At 46.4% G+C, this 24,394-nt stretch overlaps 1 protein-coding gene across 2 annotated transcripts in view; it reads right to left on the bottom strand.

Annotated features, from left to right (window-relative positions):
• Positions 1-24,394, bottom strand: part of hdac11 (histone deacetylase 11) — a 69,641-nt gene that overhangs the window by 39,457 nt on the left and 5,790 nt on the right. For both annotated transcript variants that reach the window (XM_056274583.1, XM_056274582.1), the window contains 3 exons: positions 16,321-16,421; positions 14,027-14,143; positions 8,821-8,863 (listed from right to left, as the gene is read on the bottom strand). In XM_056274583.1, coding sequence (XP_056130558.1) covers positions 8,821-8,863; positions 14,027-14,143; positions 16,321-16,421 — 261 coding nt within the window. The remainder of the gene's footprint in view (positions 1-8,820; positions 8,864-14,026; positions 14,144-16,320; positions 16,422-24,394) is intronic.

Below are 24,394 nucleotides of genomic sequence, written 5' to 3' on the forward strand. Positions count from 1 at the left end.
CTGTTTTTATTTATGTTTTACACAACGTCCCAACTTCATTCGAATTGGGGTTTGTATTTATGCCCTAAATAGATGCAACGCCCTGCTTGAGGACCTGAGAGAGGCCCCCACACTAGACACATTTAAAAGCAGGTTAAAAACCTTACTTTTTAAAACGGCCTACAGCTAAACTCATAGTGTGTGCGTGTGTGTGTGTGTGTGTGTGTGTGTGTGTGTGTGTGTATTATATATTTTGCTATTTTTATATATTCTGCTCTGTTGTTACTTTTAATTAATCAGTGTTCATTGCACGTTTATTTATTTTACTAACTCAGTTTTAAACTTGATTGTACTTGTATAACATTTGCCTGTACTTTTATATATTTATTTTTTGTGAGGGGGGGAGGTTTATTGATTTCGTTTTATTATTGTGTGAAGCACTTTGTGTTACATTTGTTTGTATGAAAAGTGCTATACAAATAAAATCTGATTGATTGACTGATTGATTGATTGAGTCCTGAGGCAGAGCCCTATCCAGGACACCACCCAGAGACTCAGAGAATGCTGGATACTCCAAACTGCTATTCAGTGCATAAGCACACACAACAGTCAGAGCCTTCCCCCCAGCAACTCGCAGCCGTATAGAGGCAACCCTATTATTCCCTGGGGAGAACTCCAACACAGCGGAACTCAACCGGGGACTTGTGAGTATCCCCACACCCGCCCGGTGCCTGTCACCTTGTCCAACTCTGGAAAAGTAATGAGTCCAGCCCCTCTCCAGGAGTTTGGTACCAGAGCCCATGCTGTGTGGAGGTGAGCCCAACTATATCTAGTTGGTACCGCTCCACCTCCCGCACCAGCTCAGGCTCCTTCCCTGCCAGAGAGGTAACATTCCACGTCCCGGGGACCAATCTGAAATGCCGGAAGTTGACACGCCCCAGTCCCCACCTTTGCCTGCTGCCCAGCCTGCATTGCACCCTTCCCCAATGCTCATCCCCGCGTGTGGTGCATCCACGGGGTGGTGGCTCCATGTTTTTTCATGTTGTTTTTCCATATTGTTTATGTAATTGTCTTTTGTTATTTGTATTTTATGTTCTTCATATGGGTCATTTAAATTTGATTTGTATTGGCTTCTTTTTTTACCTGAAAGTTTGGATATTTTCCTGTTGTTAATAAAAAAATAAAATATGCAGTGCTCAAGCTAAAAAAAAATCTACCTAGTAAAAATGTTTTGCCCATCAGTCTGTGGACCCTCGCACGAAGGAAAAGGTTTGCTAGGGGGCCATTTTGGTCACAGTCATAGCTCCGACTTCAGTAATGTTCCAGAGAGAGAGAGAGAGCGAGGCGGTGGTCGAGCAAGCTAGAGTAAATGACGTGAGGGAGTGCAGTAGCGAGAACGAACATTTTTCAATGGTTTTGAATCACCGCAAATATGAGATTCTTAATCATACAGTCATAACTGCGCACATTAGGCTGATAGGTCCAGAAATGTGCGAGATTACCTGCGGGGACACATGCACATGACCAAATGCATAATCCCCCCCAGGCTATTGCCTGGTGGAAATAATTAGTGAAAGTGTGAAATCACCGACAATGATGCAAATAATAGGGTACTGAAATTATAAATTAGCTGGACAAAACAGCATCACAACCATGCTCAGGCCAACTATAAATCAAGGCAGGCCTGGAAATACACGTTTTTCAGCCTTCCGTGAATGAAGTCAGAAAGTCTGCAGCCCTGATGTGAGAGGAATTCATTCCACAATTTTGGGTCAGGTGAGATAAAACTAGACACAGAGCTTGGACCTTTTGAAGTGGGCAGAGATAGAACAAAAAAGGTGAGCAGGATATGTTGATATGTGCAGATAAGTGTAGTTCCTTGAACTGGCCAAAAAGTGAGCAGCAGGGTTTTGAACTTTATGCGACCAGCAAGTGGGAGTCAGTGCAAGAATATCAAGAAAGACAAGACATGTGCATATCTTGGAAGGTTGACAACAACCTGTGCAGCATTGTTCTGGTTTCTTTGCAGTGGTGGGATCATGGCTAGGAGGCCAGCAAGAAGTGCATTCTAACAGTCTCACCAGGAGATAACTAGAAGTTTCATAGCATGCTCCAACAGGTACAGCTGGATATTATGGATGCCATACAGAACAAAGTGGTATAAATGGGAAACAGCTGCAGAGTGATCAGAAAATGAGAGTTCATTATCAACCATCACCCCTAGGTTCCTTGTGGATCCAGAGGACATGACTGTCATTTTACTGAGCCTGAATGATGTGACTATGGTGATGGGGGGGGGGGGATTTGGAAGAGATGACCATCAACTCAGTTTCTGAAAAGTTGAACCGGGATATGTAAGGCAAGCAAGCAGTAAAATGTGTTGGAAGTGAGAAAGGCGGAGTTGGGCAGAAACTTGCCAAGATGATTGAAACAAGCGACTTGATAGAGATTGTAAAATGGAGTGAGCCAACCATTGAGCCTTGAGGTATGCCTGTAGTAAACTGTCAGGGGCAAACACCTGACCTTCTCATAGTATGCTGTATGACCTTGCCGTCTGGTACGATCCACTATAATGCTATGCCAATAATACCAAAGTCCATCAGTGTCGATAACATTATGTGATATTTAATGTATCGAATGTGACTATGTCGAGAATGATGACAACTGATGACTTACTTGGAGGCATCTTGGGCTGAGTGGAGTGCTTCAGAAATTGCAAGAAAAGCAGTATCAGTAGCTAACAAATCCTAAGATGACTTTCTGTAAATAGTCATTTCATGAATTAGAAAATGTTTTTAAGCAAGTCTTCGCATGAAGTCTCTCAGGGTGCAAACTCTACCTCAACTTTCAGGGGAGCGGGGGAGCATCTCAGAGAGGATTTGAAATGAGTCATTGGCAATAAAACATCCATGATGTAAGCATATATATATATTGTGGCAGGAATGAGGAAAAACACATGAGACCAAGGCGAGTTTGATGTTTATTCCTCAACTCCAAAAACCAACTGCAGCAGGAACAACCTGCCCCGGCGAGCCCGGGAACGTAAACCACGCCCCCAGCTCACAGTCCTGCTGGGTGAGAGGCATAGCCCCTAGTGTCCGCCACACAGCCCCCCCCCCCCGAACACCCAGAAGGGACTCCTGGAAAGAAACTTAGTGTCTCACTGGAGGCTTAAGCAGCCTGCCGTAATGGCTGCGCCGTCCCTCAGCCGAAACAGTAGGTGAAACACAGTCCAAAGCCGGCTGAGAAGCAGAACGCTGAACCCGTGAAGACACTGCCGGGGTCCTGGAAGGAGGACGACCCCGACGGGGAACCTGGGCCGGAAACACAACTTCGCCTGCCACCCTGTGCGCCGGTTTAAGCCTATCAAGCATGACACGCTCCCTACGCCCACCCATATCTAGCACAAAACCCTTAGGACCCGTCTCAAGAACCCGAAATGGACCATCTTATGGGGGTTGGAGGGGTGAGCGGTGAGCATCATGCCGTACAAAAACAAAACGAGCCGACATGAGCTCCGCAGGCACGAACGACCGCGGAAAACAGTGGTGAACGGGGCCTGGAACCCGAGTGCTGTCGGACAAAAAAGGATAAACTGCCGGACGGGGTCGAGGAGCCGAACTCCCAGGCAAAAATTCCCCAGGGACGCGGAGTGGCTGACCGAGCACCAGCTCAGCGGGTGACACGTCGAGGTCCTCCTTAGGAGCCGAACGCAACCCGAGCATAACCCAAGGTAAACGATCCACCCAGTTACCATCCGAGAGCACAGCGCACAGCGCTGCCTTGAGCGACCGGTGAAAACGTTCACACAACCCGTTAGCCTGAGGGTGATACGCGGTAGTGCGGTGTACCTGCACACCCAAGGATCGTGCAAGTGCCGACCAGAGCTCTGACACGAACTGGGGGCCCCTGTCTGAGGTGATATCTGACGGAGTGCCGAAACGGGCGACCCAGGAGGAAAGAAAAGCGCGTGCCACATCCGAGGATGTTGTGGAGGATAGAGGGACAGCCTCTGGCCACCTGGTGGTCCGATCTACCATTGTGAGCAGGTGCGTAAAACCCTGTGAAGAAGGTAGAGGGCCCACCAGGTCCACATGCACGTGGTCGAAACGTCTGGCCGGGATCGGAAACGGCTCGAGGGGCGATTTAGTGTGCTGGTGGACCTTAGCGCGCTGGCACGCTACACATGCAGCTGCCCACCCCTTGACGTCCTTGCGGAGGACAGGCCAGACGAACTTGGAACCGACCAACTTCACCGATGCCCGAACTCCAGGGTGCGAGAGGGAGTGAATCTAATCGAAAACTCGACGGCGCCAGGCCACTGGAACAACGGGGCGGGGACGGCCGGTGGAGACATCGCAGAGGAGGGCAGGACTGCCTTCCTGCATCACAGCGTCCTCTAGCTTGAGACCGGTACGCGTTGACCTAAGGGCAAGGACGTCCAGGTCACTGGGCTGGTCGGCAGCCATAGCGGAGAAATCCACACCGAGGTGCACAGGACACACAAGCACACGCGACAGACAATCAGCAACAGGGTTGGACTTCCCGGCCACATGCTGAATGTCCGTTGTGAACTCGGAGATCGCCGCTAGGTGGTGCTGTTGACGAGCAGACCACGGCTCAGTCACCTTGGACATGGCAAAAGTCAGCGGCTTATGATCCACATAAGCCGTGAATGGGCGACCCTCCAGCAGGAAGCGGAAATGCCGGGTTGCAAGGTGCAGTGCCAGCAACTCCTGGTCAAAAACGCTGTACTTGCGCTCGCTATCTCGCAGTTTGCGGCTAAAAAATGCGAGTGGCTGCCACGCATTCGCCACACGCTGTTCAACCACAGCCCCCACGGCTATGTCAGACGCATCGGTCGTTAAAGCTATGGACGCCGTGGGTGTGGGATGGGCGAGGAGGGCAGCGTTAGCCAGGGCGCACTTAGCTCCGTCAAAGGCCTGGACCTGTTCGGGAGTCCAGTCGACAGGGTCGTTAGCCTTCTTAAGCCGCAGGGCTTCGTAAAGTGGCTGAAGGAGGTGGGCAGCGCGAGGGAGGAAACGGTTATAGAAATTCACCATTCCCAAGAATTCCTGCAATGCCTTAACAGAGACCGGGCGGGGAAATTCCGCCACCGCTTGCACCTTAGAAGGCAACGGGACCGCGCCTTGCGGCGAAATGCGGTGACCCAAAAAGTCAATCACCGGCAGTCCAAACTGACACTTGGCCGGGTTGACTATCAGGCCGTGTTCGTCCAGACGACGGAAAACCTGTTTCAGGTGCGCCAGGTGCTCGTCAGCTGACGGACTGGCCGCTAATATGTCGTCGAGATAAACGAACACGAAATCAAGGTCACGCAACACCGAGTCCATCAGCCTCTGAAAGGTTTGCGCTGCCCCCTTCAAGCCAAAAGGCATGCGCATGAATTCGAAAAGCCCAAACGGGGTGATCACTGCGGTCTTGGGCACGTCCTCTGCGCGCACGGGAACCTGATGATAGCCGCGCACCAGGTCCACCTTAGAGAAAATAGTGGTACCTGCCAGGCGTATGGAAAAGTCCTGTATGTGTGGGATGGGATAGCGGTCATTGGCAGTGACGTTGTTCAGGCGGTGAAAATCGCCGCAAGGCCGCCACGACCCATCCGCCTTGGGCACCATGTGAAGCGGCGAGGCCCACGGGCTGTTGGAACGCCTCACTATACCCAGACGCTCCATGATGGCGAACTCCTCCTTAGCTGTAGCCAATTTTACCGTGTCGAGGCGCCGCGGGCGCGCAAAAACTAACGGTCCCAGAGTGGGAATGAAATGTTGTACCCCGTGTTTAGTAACCGCGGTGGAAAAGGTAGGCGTAGTCACCGATGGAAAATCCGCCAGCAAGCGCTGAAAAACATCCCCTAATGCTAAAAAGTTAGCGTGTGTTAACGGCCCGGCTCCACCTGTCTCGCACGGAACAGTGGCGAAAGACACAGCATCAATTAAACGGCGGTTTAAAACATCAACCAGCAGACCATTAGCACACAGAAAATCCGCGCCGATAATAGGAACAGTAATGGCGGCCACTATAAAGTCCCACTCAAAATGGCGCCCGTGGAAGCAAACAGTCACCAACCTTGTGCCAAACGTCGCAATGGACGAACCGTTAGCTGCACTTAACTGTGGGCCGCCGCCTTCGGCCGACCTGTCTGTCTTAGCAGGAGGGAGTAGGCTCTTTTGCGAGCCTGAGTCCACCAGAAACCGTCTTCCTGACATCGTGTCCTTGATGAAGAGCAGCTCACTACGTCCGCCAGCGCCCACAGCTGCTACTGAGCGCTGGCCCTGGAGTTTCCCAGCGCCTCAAACGTGCACGGAGGGACGCAGCGCCTCGCTTTGCCGCCGAACCGCTGGTGGAAGAAACAGAGGCCTCTCCCGCGCCGTCTCCGGGCAGTCACTCCAGCCACCACTGCCGGGTCCGCGTCCTCCGACGTCGGCTGCAGAGGCTCCGATGCCACACTCTGCACAGAGAACCGTCTGGTAGCCAGCAGGACCCGATCGGCCTCCTCAGCCAAACCTCGGCAGTCACCAGCGGCCAGACACGGGGAGTTAGCCAAAGCCACGCGCACAGGAGACGGGAGCTGGCGCAGGAAAACGTGCAGGAAAAGGAACCCACCTTCGTCCGAGCCTAGCAGCGACAGCATATTGTCCATGAGATCCACAGCCGTCCCGTCGCCCAAACCAGATAGGGAAAGGATTCTATCTGCCCTCTCTGCGGCAGATAGGCTGTACCTCCGGAGCAGAAGATGTTTGAGGGCGACGTATTTGTCGTGTTGCGGAGGGGCGCGCAACAGCTGCATGGCCCGGCGTGTGGACTGCTGATCCAGCGCAGCGACGACCAGATAGTATCTGGAGTCGTCCGCGGAGATTCCACGCAGGTGGAACAGCGCCTCGACATTCTGGAACCACGAGGCCGGGTCGCTCTGCCAGAACTCTGGGAGCTTCACAGCCGCGGCGAGAACGGCCGGCTGAGAGAGTTGGGGCGACGTGGCCGAAGTGGATTCACACACATCTTCTGCTCCAAACATGTTCAATTCGGGGTCACCAATGTGGCAGGAATGAGGAAAAACACATGAGACCAAGGCGAGTTTGATGTTTATTCCTCAACTCCAAAAACCAACTGCAGCAGGAACAACCTGCCCCGGCGAGGCCGGGAACGTAAACCACGCCCCCAGCTCACAGTCCTGCTGGGTCAGAGGCATAGCCCCTAGTGTCCGCCACAATATATATATATATACACTATGTATGTATGTATGTATGTATGTATGTATGTATGTATGTATATGTATGTGTGTGTGTGTGTGTGTATATATATATATATATATATACACTTAGCACAAAAAGTAAGGAAATTTGTGTTTGGTAGGTTATATCTTTGTTGTAACAATGATTCTTGGCAATAAATCTTATACCGGTGGAAAGCCTGTTTATTTCCCTTTTAAATGGTGCCACATTTGTAAGAAACAGGGACCGCTCAGGTTGGACGGTTTGGAGTCAAAGCAAGAGAGGCAAGATTGAGATGGCTTGGACATGTGTGGAGGAGAGATGCTGAGTATAATGGGAGAAGGATGCTGAATATGGAGCTGCCAGGGAAGAGGAGAAGAGGAAGGCCAAAGAGGAGGTTTATGGATGTGGTGAGGGAAGACATGCAGGTGGCTGGTGTGACAGAGGAAGACGCAGAAGACAGGAAGAAATGGAAACGGATGATCCGCTGTGGCGACCCCTAACGGGAGCAGCCGAAAGTAGTAGTAGTAGAGATTTGTAAGAAACATGCATTTGTGGGATGAGCAGCAGAGCTGAGTATGTGGGTTGCGCCCATGAAAAATTTGCCAAATCTTCTCTGCCAATGCCAAACAGCTTATTTTGCTGTTGCTATTGACTCTTGTTTTGAGCTTCTGGTACCCCCAGGTGCTGACAATCAGGTGCCTGATATAAGCTTTATTGCCAATAAGCATTGTTACAACAAATAAATAATCTACCAAACACAAATTTCCTTACTTTTTGTGCTAAGTTTATATATGTGTGTGTGTGTGTGTGTGTGTATGTGTGTACTTGGTCTATATCAGTGCATCTGTGCCTCAGAGACAAATGTCAACACAAGCATCACCTACGACATGACACTGCCAAATAGAATAGAGCACAATAATTTCCCAGGAATAATTTAAGAAATTGATAAGTTAAATGACAAAGCCAAGCATCAATGAGAAAATTCTTCTCAGTTTACTATTGTGCCACAGTGTTTCGATGGTAATCGCAACAAATAGCACAGCTGAATCTTCATAGTGAAATAGTGATGAAACAGCCCTATTAAACTCACAAGTTTTAATTCAAGAATGCATGTACAATATAATATTTTGCAATAGAAAAAATATGAAATTTACACAGCAAATTTGTGGCAAAAACAATTTGGTAATTCATATTTTCCCAAACCATCTTTTCAGGGGAACCCCTGTCTTTCAATGAGGAGCCAAGCCCCCCCCCCCCCCCCCCCATTGCTCCCAAGTAGTCTGCACCCTGAAATCCCCTATTCATTATCAGTGGTGTTACACACTGTACATAACACACTGAGGTCCTTACTTCACCTGAATTCTGTAAATGAAAGTGAGGCTGTGGTTTTGCAAGAAACCCTTCGGCCCTATGTTGGACTCGGAAAAGCATTGCTGCAACAGGAAGTTGAATAGCATACCCATTAAAGCTGCAGTAAAGCCAATTAATTGATTGGGAGATCTATCAGGTATTCCATTTCCCCCACATTGGTCATATCACTTGGGTGCACAAATATTGATTGTCTATTGGGTAAGACAAAAGTGTGTAATAGAATTGGACTCACCGACATTTATCGCCCAGCCTCGGTCAATGGCAAGTTTTCCTGCCTAGTGAGGAAACAGCATTTCAGTTAGATGCTTCATAGCAGAAGAAACACCCAGACAAATGACCTTTTCTGAATCTTGATATCTTCATTTGTGGAACAAATGTCTTTTCACACACGGAACTCTATACAAAAGTAGAAATGTGTTCCAAGCAATTGCACTGTTTTCCATTTCCAATCAAATGCTGTTCCCAAGGCACAATGAAAACTTGCTATATAACCACCTTAACCCTTACAGTAAGTATTTCTTGTTTCTTCCAATTTGTTATAAGCTGTAAAACAAGTAGCTTCCTAATTCAATATGCTGACTCTGAGAGTTAAACAAAAAAAACATTATTTCTCCAAAACAAGGTAATTGTAACATTTGTAATAATCTTTCACTGTGAACAAAGTAATGGAAATCACTCAACAGAAGTTGCAAAAATTGCCCATGGGGGCTCTTTGGATGTTCCTGAACATCAGTGCTGAGATTGAAATGAAAGAAAGTGGAGTCATACATTTCAATGTACAACAATACAGTTATCCCACCAGAGTTTGACATTTAGGGCGGTGAGTCCCCAGAGATTCACAAAAAGCACATTTAGTGTGGTGGAAGAACAGAAGGTGGTGGGTGGTATTAGCAGTAAGGGAGACTTCCTTTTAATGAATAATGCAGGTTGATTCCCACAGTTGTCAGTATGCTGATTGTCAGCCCTTGCTCCAGTAAAACTGTCCTTCAGAAAGAAACTGAATTCCAACCAGCTCACTCATTGCAAGTCATTGCTTACAAAACAGCAACTAACTCATTTAGGTCTACACTCAGTCCTGCTCATGACGCTCTGCCAATGAAAGGCACCTTGCACTTCCATCACAACGGGGCCCTAAGTCACTAGCCAGACTCTTCTATAGTTCTCCTGTGGTGGAACGAGTTACCAAACTCCATTCGATCTGCTGAGTCCCTCTCCATCTTTAAGAAGAAGCTAAAGACTCATTGTAAAGCTTGTAGTACAATGTTCGCTCATTGTAGTAAATCATATGTTTGTTGTAGTACAATGTTTGCTCATTGTAGTCCAACCAAATGAAGCGCAAAAAATTTTCAAAAAATTGACGTGACCACTCAGGGGCTCCATACCTATGTCCTATCGGACTTGAACCTAGTTATTTTGACACTTGCGTTGTCGCCTCCTGACTAGGTCCTTGCTCTTGTTATATTAACTCTCAGATGTAAGTCACTTTGGATAAAAGTGTCTGCTAAATTAAATTGTAAATTGTAAGTCATCCAAAAGAACAGCATAAAATACAAACCCAAAAAGTAAATATAATGTGCTGCAGGAGCATCCTCAATAATGCAGTAAGAGTTAAGACTTTTTACTTTCCCTTAGGTAATGTAATGCTCCTTATGCTCCATGTATCTACTGTAGCATGCTGCATTTCATTGTTCAGAATGACTCAATTTTCATTTGCACACATGACAAATAAAGACTTTGAACTTATACATGGTATAGGTGGTAGGTTTATTCATCACAACACTTTTTTCTGGGGAGAGAAACAGGCACGCTTCGTAACTTTCACACCCTGACATGTTAAGACCAAATCCTAATGAAAGTAGTGCATGGCTATTCATGGAGATGAGGTAATCTATCTCCTGTTATGGCATTGGCACATCATCTGAAGCTGCCTCTGGGAGCTCACCTAGCATACTTCAAACACAGAGGAAATCATTATGAACTTTATTGGAAAAAAAAGACTTTGAAGTCACTGCCTCATTGTTGTAAATGTTACATCCCTCCAGGGGTGGGCAAGCTTATCCAGAAAGGGCCAGTGTGGGTGCAGGTTTTTGTTCCAACCAAGCAGTTACACACCTGATCCCACTAATCAACCAGTAGAGTCTTAGGAGACACAGGTGTGTAATTGCTTGGTTGGAAAAAAGACCTGCACCCACACCAGCCCATTCTGGATAAGATTGCCCACCCCTGCGACAATGGTACTGACATAGACAACATAGACCAACATAGGCCGACAGATGCCAGCTGCTCATTTCAAAAAGGCAAGTCAAAAGGAGGTTTTCAGCCGTCTCCTAGGAACTCAGTGTGCTGGCTGCCTGTGAGCAAGAGATATGAACTGAGAAGATTGGGTTTGAAAGTCATTATCGCACTGCAATGGAAGACTTATAACAAATGTTCACTACACACATTGCAACTGGTGTAACAGGAAGTAACAGACATCTTTCTATAGCCCTTTGATTGCATCTACATGATAGCATGAGAATAGATGGAAAATACTTCCAGTTCTTTCAGTAAAAAAAAAAACGTTTGCACAAAGCTAGAGAAAAAATTTCTCCCCATGAGCCTCACACTGTGTATGAAATTATAGTATGTGAATGAACTGGAAAAGTATTTGTTTGGCAATTTGTTTTGGCAGCAGGGATTTCAGAGAAGCCATACAATAAGCCTCATTTCTCAAAATTAATGGACTAGTGTGCATTCTGTCACCGTGGCTGTATCCTATTCTTCCTTTTTGCATAACATACCTTATAGAAACAGTTCTCACTTTTCTTCTCTGTTCTGCTGAGTAAGTAATTAACACAAAGAGGACAACATCAATCAAGGGCTTTATGCTACCGCTGGTGGAGGAAGACAACCTCTGAAACTAATCCCCAACCCACGTATCAGAAGGAAAAGCATGAAAGAGAGATTGTATAATGAAATTCCAACTACAGTATCTGTGTCAGTGTTACTGACTTATCATGAAATTATACCATCTTTTTTTAGATAACTATATGATTATTAGTCAGTCCATCCATTATCCGAACGACTTATCCTGCTCTCAGGGTCGTGGGGATGCTGGAGCCTATCCCAGCAGTCATTGGACGACAGGCGGGGAGACACCCTGGACAGGCTGCCAGGCCATCACACAGGGCTGACACACACACACAGACACACACACACACACACACACACACACACACACATACACATACACACTAACCCATTCATTCCTTGGGACAATTTAGTATGGCCAATTCACCTGACTTGCATGTCTTTGGACTGTGGGAGGAAACCCAAGCCCCTGGAGGAAACCCACGCAGACACGGGAAGAACATGCAAACTCAACACAGAGGACGACCCAGGAAGACCCACCAAGGTTGGACTACCCCGAGGCTCGAACCCAGGACCTTCTTGCTGTGAAGCAACCGCGCTAAGCATTGCGCCACTATGCCGCTTATGATTACTAGCGTTAGACAGAATTATATGACTACCTATGAAGCTGTTGAGGTATAGCAACACAGCGTACTAACAGCTCTTGTCAAAACAAAAATATATTAAGAATGACAAAAACCCTCAAAAACAGAAAACTTTTTGTCTTTGGTTTGTTTCAAACAGCTACATATGAGGTTATTATGCCCCATTAGTCACACGCTTACATATCTCCTTGCTGCTAACAGATTTGTAAAACTTCTAGTGTCACAGGATCAATGCAGGATGGAGAAATTTGTACAATGGCTGCCCCTTTATGTTTTTTTTTTTTTTAAATTCAACTGATTATTTTTTTTCTGTTAAGTTTCACCGATTTCACTGAAATCAGTTACTCTGGTTCTGTGCTTCTTGTAATACCAGAGGCAATGGACGCTTCCCTGTCATTGACATTAAATCTTGAAAAATCTTCCTCTGATTATCTTCCATCAGCAAGGACTAAAAAATAAGCAACGTGAAACATATTTTTCTCCCAAATACTGGCTTATTTGAATGAAACATCATATAGAAATTTTCTGAATTGTCTAACCAAAAACCTTCTCTGTACTGCTGTGTTATCAAACAAAAAGCTCAAAGTCGGTTCAAGGATTCTAAAGAGAACTGAACAAAGTGATGCTCAGTCACTTTTTTTGTACTATCAAAGGCACGGTACTCCATGTTGAAGTAACGAATGTCATCTCTAATACAACCACAACAATGAATAACCCTTGTCTTAGCATGTTTAAACATAGAAGATACAGCAATGTATGGTGTGCAGTAGCCAAGGAATTTTAAAAATCAAGTTTATCACCTCTCTGCGGACAGAATGATATGATGTAGGCCATGAACTGATGTATACTTACACTGGCATAGTGCAACCGTCATCTACCTTACACTGGAATTAAATATTGTAATATTGCAGGGGAAAAACATCAGTATTTACTCAATATCTGTGAAATTTAGATGCATACGTTGCATGCTATTGTAACAATGTAACGGAAGTGTAACGACCATGACAATGTAGACTCGCTACCCCTTGGCTAACGAGTTGGCCCCTTTAGTTGACTAGTTAGCGCAGTCGCCCGTGGTGCGGGGAACCCAGGTTCGATTCAGAATCAGAATCACAATACTTTATTTATCCCCGAGGGGAAATTTGGTATTTCCTGGCTAGCCCCTGAGTTCTCGCTACATTGGCGGCAGTGGTAGTATGGTATGCATATGCACTCAGAGGCAGGAGGGAGCTGGTATGCTGAAGTGCGGGGACACACTTCCCGAAGGAGGGGGTAGTGTAACGACCATGGAAGTGTAGACTGGCTAGCCCTTGGCTAACGGGTCAAACCCTTAAGTTGACTGGTTAGCACAGTCGCCCACCACCAATATAGCACTGCTACACCTATGTAGCACCACTACAAGCACCGCTGCCACCAATGTAGCGAGAATTCAGGGGTCAGCCGGGAATCGAACCTGGGTTCTCCGCAACACGGGCAACTGCACTACCCAGGCTACTAAAGGGTCCGACCCATTAGTCAAGGGCTAGTGAGTCTACACATCTGTGGTCGGCACACTGTTACACTATTTTCAATATATATGATTGTGGTAAATCTCTCAAGTGAAGAAAAAAAATGCATCCGATTTGCTTTTGTCAAGGGGTTCAGAACCACTTGTCTAAGTCAATACTAGAATATAAAAGCAAAAACAGCCAAAAAAAAAAAAGATTGGATCACAACTTGGTGTTTGTAGCTTGTAGATACTTAAAGTTTAGTACTTGATAGGAATTGGTAGCATGGTAAAAAAAAAAAAGTTATCAATGAATTCCTAAACTGCATGACCATCAGTTACAGAACTTCAACTCTTTCTCTCCTTTTGACAAATGATGGTGGTTGGAGACAGGCAGAAGATGTAAAATGAAAATACGTGACAAAGAAACGAAAAGACAAGTATCATAGACATCCTACCATTATTGTCCCTCCTGTCTGTGTCCGCAAGGGCTTTAAAACCTTCCTCTGCACCAAGAAGTTAGGCAGAAACATGAGAGGTGGGATTTCTGTGATGGTTGCCACCACAAGTGACCACTGGAGGGAGAGAAGAAAACATGCAAAAGAATCACGTAAGCTGAACTGTCTGTGCCATGCCTTTGGCACTTAAGGTGACATAACAAACATTACATAAACATAGATGGCCTTCAGTAGACTGCAAAATATAAAATAAAACTGGGGAACAAAAATGTAAAACAAAAATTGTTTTGTATACACATCTGGGTACGGGTATTCAGGTCTGGACCACAGAAAAGTGTATCTCTGGCACTGAGCTTTTCCTTTATGTCTCAGCTCTCACATGAACACTGGGTACAATAGAATGAATGCAATTTCACAGCAGAGAACTGGGATACCTCTCTTGAGCCCTGCAAGATTTGGCTCTGTTTGCAAAGGGGAGAAAATAAATAAACAGATGTCTTAGAACATGTCAGAGCTACAACACCACAGAGCTCTGTGTTCCTACAGAAAGATCTCTCGTACAGCAGATTTATATTCAAATCTCAGAAATTCTGCGTATGCGGTGATCATCATTAGCTACGGACTGGTCACACCTAACTGTACTGCATCCTACAAGAGGCATTCTGGGAGTTGTCGTACCCACAAAACAAAGAAACGCCAGTGTGTGATAAACTGCAAAAGGATGACGCATGCACTCCCAAGAGACAACCAGAAATGCTATCTTCCATATATGCTGTAACTATCTTCCGAATATGCTATAACTTGGTTGATTTGGTGGGAATGAAGCTGCTTAAGGTGATAATTCACTGCATTTTGATGGTACACTCTTTGCCTCAATGCTTTTTTTTTTAACTAATTTATTAATCCCTGTGGGGAAATTCTTTCTCTGCATTTAAACCATCCTAGCTGTGTAGCTAGGAGCAGTGGGCAGCCGCAGCCCCCAGGGACCAACTCCAGTTCATCTTTCCTTGCTTGCTTGCTTGCTGGTTGTCCATCATGCCCGATGATGACCATCTTCTTCTATTTGCGGGTCCTTTGAGGACTCAGATAGCAGAAGATACCTGCGCAGAGATGGTTTTTAAAGTGGCATGGGGGGTGCGCTTCTCCCAACGCCACATGACTTGATTGTAGAGGAGATGGTTCCGATGGCAAGGGGGATCCCTAGACGACCGGCACCTCCACACAACTGCACGGAGCTGCCGGAAATCCAGTTTTTCGGAAACCGCCTCGAAGCGTGCCGCCACAGCTTGCTTTTCTGTTGGGGTAAGCTCCCTTAGCCTTATGTCTTCCCAGACTCACCCACAAGGCAGCGGGGCAGTGGTTGATAGGTGCCAGGGCGTGTCCACCAGGGTGGGCCTGCACACCATATCTCTGGGGCCCACTGCTGCTCCGAGATCCCCTGCCAAGTTAGCCTGGGGCTGCAAGACCCCAGTTACCACGTGTGGCCACGGGGAGGCCTGGCAGGAGTCTTGGTGAAGGAGAGGCTATGTACTAGCAAGGGAAGGCTTACACGCTAGGATGCTTCCCTATTCGTCACAAAGGCTAGCCAGCGGCAGCAAGCTAAGGGCAGGAAGAACACATGCACCTTCCCTCCAACTACACACTGCTGCACTAGACGCATCACAACACCCTGTGTGTATGTACACACACACACACACACTCATCTTTCCATTGCCTTCGTCAGGGACACAGACAGGACTACTAACCCTAACATACATGTCTTTTTGATGGTGGGAGGAAACCGGAGCACCCAGAGGAAACCCACCACAGACACGGGGAGAACATGCAAAATCCACACAGAGAACGACCCCCAAGGTTGGACAACCCTGGGATTCAAACCCAGGACCTTCTTGCTGTGAGGCAATAGCGCTAACTGGGCCACTGTCCCTCAAAAATATCACCTCTTGAATTACAATCTAAGAAGGAAAAAGTCAACCTACAAAGAAGAATAGGCTGAGAACAACAAACAACACTTGATTAATGATACTGAATCACATTAGCACAAGTTCTAAATCTGGACAAGTCTTACTCATATTGATATATGATAATGATCAATTTTCAATCCATACCGATTTCTCTCAGATTCCTTGGTTATCAACCTTTTCCTTTCTGTACTGTTTATGTGAATAATGCGTGTGATCCGTTGAGAAGAAATGACAGAGAAGAGACATAAGGCATGACGCATTGTTGTGAATACTAATATGACTTAATTAGAGATAAACAAAAGATGTGAAGTATTTGGGGAGAAGCCTTGCCTTTAATCTGTTGAGATAGCGTTTGGTGTGAACCATCAGCAGGTCTTCTTCTGTTGCTTCTCGGGCCTCCACAATGTTCCCATCAGTGATGAACTGCTCCTCTGAGAGAAATGTAACTTGTGAATAAGGTATGTTGGCCTGAGTACAGCGTTAGACCACCATGAATAGTCGCCCACAAATGTATTAAAAGTGGTACCTGTATTTTGTTACTCATACTTTCACATCAATATTTGCAGATGTATAAATTAACATTTAATCATTTGTCATCTGGAAATGTACAAAAGCTGTGTACTTATACAAACAAGGAAAATTTACATGCAATTCACTGTATACAAGTATTTCACATGTACGTATATGCATACAACTCTCCATCCATATGTACCGAATTTTGACAGCTATTTCACGCATATATGTGATCGGCCAATTAGGATAAAGGATTTTACTTCTTCTTGGTGATAGGTGATAAATATGGTATGTGCAGAGTGCAAAATAGCCAGTTTTGACCACGCCAGAAATATTAAGGCCTGAACACACTGATGCCAGCTGATGCACATCAAGGATATTCTGACTTATTGTGAAATAAATTCCCCATATCAGCACCAGCCATCCTTACATCAACTTGATGCACCATGACTTCTCAGGACACTGACTTGATTCTCCAGCATCAACAGACCTACAGTCTTGTATTTCCTTTGAGAAACTGGTGGTAGAACAGTGCTACAAACAATGCGGTGCCAATCGACTCAAGTCAACTATGAAAAAATAGTTGGCTCGAGTCGGTTGACACCACTTGTTTGTGCCAACTGTTTCTGTACCAGTGTGTTTGGCTTTCCAGTATTTTCCATAGGTTGTTTGCTTGTTAAGCAAACAACCTATGGAAGTCAGGGTACCAATTTGTACCCTGACTCCAACCTTTACATTTACAATTAATCCTGAAGTATTGCACCTTTCTTTGTCATAGAAGATATATGGCTAATCATTGATTACAGGGATATTCATCAGAACTAGTAAATTATTCACACGGTGAACATACACAAGAGCACAGTCATTTGGCAATATGGCTTATGCTTACGCTGTGTACATGAAAGCAGCGATGCAAGACAGTGATGTAATTCTCGAGACCCCTTAATTTATTCTCCTCTTGTTGGACCCAATTTGTTTCATTCTTGTTTTGGTCTCGGTCTTCAATCTGATCTTAATTTTACTTTTTTTGTAAATAGGCAAATGATAAAAAATAAAAATAAAATCCCAAAAATGCATTATTTCAGCTAACATAAAATTAGACAACTCTTCACACAAGTCTGTTTAAATATAATAAAAAATGAACATTTTTGAACACAATTGAATTTGAGCAAAATGCTTGGTAAACAAGAAATTTTGTAACACTTCGTCTGATTTGCACAAAACTTGGCAGAGGTATTGGTCCAAAAAATAGGAAGCTAGCCAAGTTTCATTTAACCACTTTGTTGCCATGTTCTCCATTTTGGCAAATAACAGTTGTTGTTTTTTTGTTTTTTTTTTTTAAGGGGGGGTTGTTTGTTTATTTTTTGTTTTTGTTTTTTTGTTGCTTTTTTGGCTGTTTGTTTTTTACAATATTTTTATTGGGATTTTCCATAGAACTGTACAGTACAGAAACAGAAACCCATAAAAAAACCATTAATAACAAAGGACAAAAAAGAAACGGCGTATTTAAGGAAAATAAATGAATTACACTGCTGCATCAATAGCATGACACATCTTAGCACATGCACTCAATAAGAGAGGTGGATGGCACACTATGGATTTTGCTGCTGGTCAGGTTCACCATCGTACTGAGCAAGGTGGTCCAGAAATGGCTGCCATATATCAAAAAATGTATTAAGATTGGCCATCATGCCATATCGAACTTTCTCCATATGTAATATACCAGTGACCTCAGTTAACCAAGTCTTAAACTGAGGTACAGTATCTGACTTCCAGAGCCTTGAAATTACTTTCTTTGCAATGACCATTCCATACATAATAGCACTTTGCACGGAGACACTGTGGTTTAGTAAGGAAAGAGAAAACCCAAATAGTGCAATCTCTGGATCAGGTTCAAACATACAGCCGTACATGTCAGAGAACCACTCGAATATGTCACACCAAAAATGATACAGTTTTGGGCAAGTCTCTTAAAAGGTGGGCCAGAGAGCCTTCTGCAGATTTACATCGATCAAATAGAGAGGAAATGGTAGAAAAGATTCTGTGCAATTTAGTTTTTGAATAACGAAGCCTGTGCATCACTTTGAATTGGATTAACTGATGCCTAGCATTAATAGAACAAAACCAGGTCCTGTTAAGTCCCTCCCCCCAAATATCATCCCCAATCTGTATACCCAGTTCCTCCTCCCAGGCATTTTTCAGAGTGTGTGTCATAATTCACTTGTTCAGAAAATATATTTACAATGTCTGAGACCAATTTTTGGATTCAGGTGGGCCAAACAAAACCTTGTAAATCATTCTCCCTTTAGGGAGAGACTCAAAGTTAGGCACATACTGATTAACATAACTCCTAATCTGTATCAGAGGAAATAACACTTTTGAGAAAAATTTAAAAAAAAGTATTTTCCCTATATTCTTTGGGTCATGTACAGCCTACCATATATATTGGGTTAATCTGAATTATATTATGTCAATTTTGGATGATCAACCATTTTGAATTGTTTGTAGAACCTTCTAGTATTTGCTTGTCATGATCCATAAATCTGATCAATTCTGCACAGAAACTGCTTGTGTCACAGCCTCTCGCCCTTGACATCAAAGCGTTCGCTGTCACAGCCTCTCGCCCTTGACATCAAAGCGTTCGCCCCTGACACCTGCTGACCCCTCTGTCACAGCCTCTCTCTACCTTGACTTGCCCTTGACATCAAAGCGTTTGCCCCTGACACCTGCTGACCCCCCCCCGTCACAGCCTCTCTCCCTTGACTTCAAAGCAATCAGCCTCTCACCCTTGACATCAAAGCGTTCGCCCCTGACACCAGCTGGCCATCAAAGCAGTCAGCCGCTCTCCCTTGACATCAACGCGATCATCACCCTTAAAAAGCCTCCACTGTGGTCCAGTCTTGGCTGGAGCGTCGCCTTTCATGGACTTCTGCCTGCCTGCCTGCCTGCCTACCTGCCACTGAGCCGACTCCTGCTCTACCCCTGAGATCGGTTACTTCAATAAAGACTTGATTCTTCCCTTACCTGGTTGTCCCGTCTGCTTTTGGGTTCTTTCCTGAAACGTGACAGTACGTTCCAGCCACTATGGAACCAGCAGACCATTCCACCACAGACCTGGCCACGGTCTGCCAGGCTGTAGCCAACCAGGAATCGGTCCTCAGCCAGCACAGCCAGGTGCTACAGGAGATGGCTGACGCCCTCCGTGAGCTCGGCTCAAAGATCTCCGGAATCCAGACCCAACTTGGTGCCTCTGCTAGCCCGGGACCCGCCCCTCCAGCTCCGCCACCCCCAGCGCCATCAACTTTGGCTAAGGAACCATGGGTTGCCCCGCCTGATAAGTATGATGGAGATTTTGGACTTTGTCGCCCTTTTTTGATGCAGCATGAGATTGTGTTTAACCAGCAGCCCCAGTCATATTCCACGGATGGAGCCAAAGTCGCTTACATCATGGGTCTTCTCCGGGGAAGCGCCCTGGATTGAGCTACAGCGGTGTGGGAGATGCGGGCCTCCACTTCCTCATCCTACGCTGAGTTCACCACTGCTTTTCGCCAGGTTTTTGATCATCCCGTGCGGGGAAAGGATGCCTCAAAAAGACTGATCTCTCTCCGCCAGGGTTCCCGCAGCGTCACTGACTACTCAGTTGAGTTCCGTATGCTATCAGCGGAGAGCGGATGGAACAACGAGTCCCTCCAGGCTGGCTTTTCCAACGGTCTCAGCGAATCCATAAAGGACGAATTGGTTTCCTACCCCGAGCCTGGAGGGTTGGAGGAATTGGTTACCCTGGCCATTCGTGGGGACAACCGTCTCCGGGAGCGGAGGCGAGAGAGGATGTGCCGCTTTCCTGGTCACAACCACTTACCACGGGCCACACCTCCAAACTCTGGGGGCCGAGCTCGCTCGCCTGAGGCTGATGTCCTCCGAGAAAGCCCGAGGCATGACTCTTCCCCAGCTTCGGAACCGATGCAACTCGGCCGCTTCCGGCTCAACCCGGAGGAGCGTCAACGCCGCATCACCGAGAACAGCTGCTTGTATTGTGATCAGCCTGGTCACTTTCTCGCCTCCTGTCCTCACCGTCCGTCAAACTAGCAGGCTCACGAGGGAGGAGGAGGATCCTCGTGAGCCCAACTGTCTGCCCTCTGTCTCCTCATCCACGTACCCAGTTGCAAGCTACCATCAGTTTTAAAGGTCAGTCCACTAAACTTTTGGCTTTAATTGACTCTGGAGCTGATGAAAGCTTTTTGGATGCAAGTGTTGTGAAGCAGTTAGGTCTTGCCACTGTGAGTCTGGACCAGCCTCTTGAAGCTAATGCCCTGGATGGACGTCTCCTGGCCCGGATAACCTCTAAGACCGAGCTTGTGCGCCTCCTGTTGTTGGGAAACCATCAATAAGAGTTAAGTTTTTTTGTTATCAATTCTCCATTTGCTCCCATTATACTTGGTCATCCTTGGTTGGTTAAGCATAGTCCCCATATTGATTGGTCATCGGCCAGAATTTTAAGTTGGAGTCCCGTCTGTCATGCCTTATGCCTCCAGTCTGCTCTGCCTCAGTCTGTCCCCTGTCGGGTGTCAAGCCCTGGCTCCAGGAATGCCAAGCCCAATGCTCTGTCTCGTGTGCATGGGAAGGAGTCTGAGCCCAAGCTCCAACTTGACACCATCGTTCCCTCTACCTGTGTGGTTGCGGCTGCTGCTGCGGCTGTCACCTGGAACATTGAAAGGGAGGTCATGACAGCACAACAGACTCAGCCCGACCCAGGTAACGGTCCCCCTGGGCGCTTGTTTGTTCCAGATGCTGTTAAATCTAGTGTGCTGCAGTGGGCTCACTCTTTCAAACTTACCTGCCATCGTGGAGTAACCCGTACTCTAGCCTTTCTCCACAGGCGGTTCTGGTGGCCTTCCATGACGGAGGATACTGGGTCTTTTGTTTCTGCCTGTCCTGTTTGTGCCCAGAATAAGCCCTCCACTCGGGCCAGTGCCGGCCTGCTGTGCCCCCTGCCTGTTCCACACCGTCCCTGGTCGCATCTGTCCTTGGATTTCGTCTCTGGTCTGCCCGCCTCCGAAGGTAACACCGTTGTACTGACTGTTGTTGATCGCTTCAGTAAATTTGTTCATTTTTTGCCCTTGTCTAAACTGCCTTCGGCCCGAGAGACTGCGGCTCTGCTGGTCAGGGAGGTTTTCCGGGTCCACAGTCTTCCCCGTGATATAGTGTCTGACCGTGGCCCCCAGTTCACTTCTGCTGTCTGGAAGGCTTTCTGCTCTGCCATCGGTGCCACCGTCAGCCTCTCATCGGGTTTCTATCCTCAGACCAACGGCCAGGCCGAGAGGGCCAACCAGGCATTGGAGACGGTTCTCCGCTGTCTGGTGTCTGCCAACCCATCCTCTTGGTCCTCACAACTCCCCTGGGTAGAATATGCCCATAATACCCTGCCATCGTCTGCTACTGGGTTGTCCCCTTTTCAATGCCTTTACGGCTATCAGCCTCCCCTTTTTCCTTCTCAAGAGGTAGACATTCCGGTTCCGTCTGTCCAGTCCCATGTCCGTTGGTGCCGTCGGACCTGGCGGCGAGCCCGTGCTGCACTGCTCAGGACCTCCGGCCGTTACCAGCGCTTGGCAGATCGTCATCGCACCCCTGCTCCGGACTACTCCCCCAGTGACCAGGTATGGCTCTCTACCAAGGATCTACCCTTGAAATCGGACGCTAAGAAACTGTCCCCCAGGTATATTGGTCCCTTTCCCATTGTCAAAGTCACTAACCCCTCTGTCGTCCGTCTGAAGCTGCCCCGCGCTCTCCGGGTTCACCCTTCCTTCCATGTGTCCTGCCTCAAACCTATCTCTACCAGCCCTCTAGTTCCTCCGGTCCCCCCGCCCCCACCTCCTCGTATGATCAACGATCATCCGGCTTACACCGTTCATCGTCTCCTGGACTCTCGTCGCTGCGGTCGCGGCCTACAGTATCTCGTGGACTGGGAGGGATATGGCCCAGAGGAGAGGTGTTGGGTCCCTCGTCACCTGGTCCTGGACGTGAACCTCATCCGGGACTTCCACAGGACGCACCCTGACGGGTCTGGTAGGTCGCCCGGTGGCGCCCCTTGGAGGGGGGGTACTGTCACAGCCTCTCGCCCTTGACATCAAAGCATTCGCTGTCACAGCCTCTCGCCCTTGACATCAAAGCGTTCGCCCCTGACACCTGCTGACCCCTCTGTCACAGCCTCTCTCTCCCTTGACTTGCCCTTGACATCAAAGCGTTCGCCCCTGACACCTGCTGACCCCCCCCCCCCCCCGTCACAGCCTCTCTCCCTTGACTTCAAAGCAATCAGCCTCTCGCCCTTGACATCAAAGCGTTCGCCCCTGACACCAGCCGGCCATCAAAGCAGTCAGCCGCTCTCCCTTGACATCAATGCGATCATCACCCTTAAAAAGCCTCCTGTGGTCCAGTCTTGGCTGGAACGTCGCCTTTCATGGACTTCTGCCTGCCTGCCTGCCTACCTGCCACTGAGCCGACTCCTGATCTACCCCTGAGATCGGTTACTTCAATACAGACTTGATTCTTCCCTTACCTGGTTGTCCCATCTGCTTTTGGGTTCTTTCCTGATACGAGACAGCTTGTGTATGTCATATCAGAGAAAAGCCAAAAAAAAAAAGAAAGAAAGAAACAGGTCTGAAATTGGCCCAATGGAATCATTCTTATACAAACACTGTTTGCATTATCGGGTCATTGTGATCAAACTCAGTTTACAGTGATAATTTTGAGTCTTTTGTACACAGGAAATTGGGCAGTATGGGTTTTTCAGTCAATTAAATCCAAAATAGGGAAGTTTTCTGTTTCATTGCATAAACATTTTCCCAACAAAACTCATTTCATATTGATAGTATGTGTCAAAATTGCAAATGTATGGTCTTTAAAAATTTTGGATGCCATCTTTTCCAATAAACTTCAAGACGTCTCTCTCATGGACGTGTCTTTTTGTTTCTGTGTTTGAGAAAAGTTAAGACATTGGACAAAAAAAGGTCAAAATATAAATAAATCAATATGTGAAATATGTGTCAAAAGGCTTCAGGTGTAATTGTCATGTTCACTGGGCATGCCTTGGCTAAATTTGTCAAATGCAGTGTAACTGATGAAAAAAAAAGGTCAAATGTTAATTTATAAGTATTTTGTACTTGAATATATACTCAGATGCACTTGACGGTTCACCTGAAGCTGAATGCTAAGATGAGTTACTTTTACCTTTTTGTACAGTTCAGAATCATGGGAGGAAAAAAGGTGCACTCTTTTGATCAGTGAGGTTAATTAAGTCAGGTGTTTTTTGGATGCACGGCAGATGAGTAAAAAAAACAAGGCAATGCTGACGGGCACATCCAAAAAAAGCACATCCAAAAAGTCTAAGGCACACTCACCGCAGTATTGAAAAGCCTTGATTCACATGACTAAAAATAGTTCAAAAACATTCCAACAAACAATGAACGCTGTTTTCTTTATTTTTCACACATACAGCAAAAGAACTGAACTAGGTTTAATCTATGAAAAGACAGTTTTTTCATTAAGGACATTTATTGTTTCAGCAGTAAATATGCCTCTACAAAATAAAATCACCGTCCATCACTTGTCATAAAGATAACATTCAATCGTACTCTATCTCCTTTCCATTCATCCATCTGCCCTCCACCCAATTATCAATCAATATTATCTGCTATACTTCATGAAAAGGCTTGTGCAACCAAAGCAACCGTAGGCATATTAAATCACATTACAATCACCTCGATACTTTTTGATGTATAAGATAATTTTTACATTGATGTTAGAGGCCTCTAATTCGCTTTCATTGTTCCCTGAGGTATTCCAATTTTTTTTATGAATGAAGAATGAAGACAAATAGAATAGAAAATTTTACTAC

Source organism: Lampris incognitus, chromosome 2 (assembly GCF_029633865.1).
Source record: "Lampris incognitus isolate fLamInc1 chromosome 2, fLamInc1.hap2, whole genome shotgun sequence".
Classification (NCBI taxonomy): domain Eukaryota; kingdom Metazoa; phylum Chordata; class Actinopteri; order Lampriformes; family Lampridae; genus Lampris; species Lampris incognitus.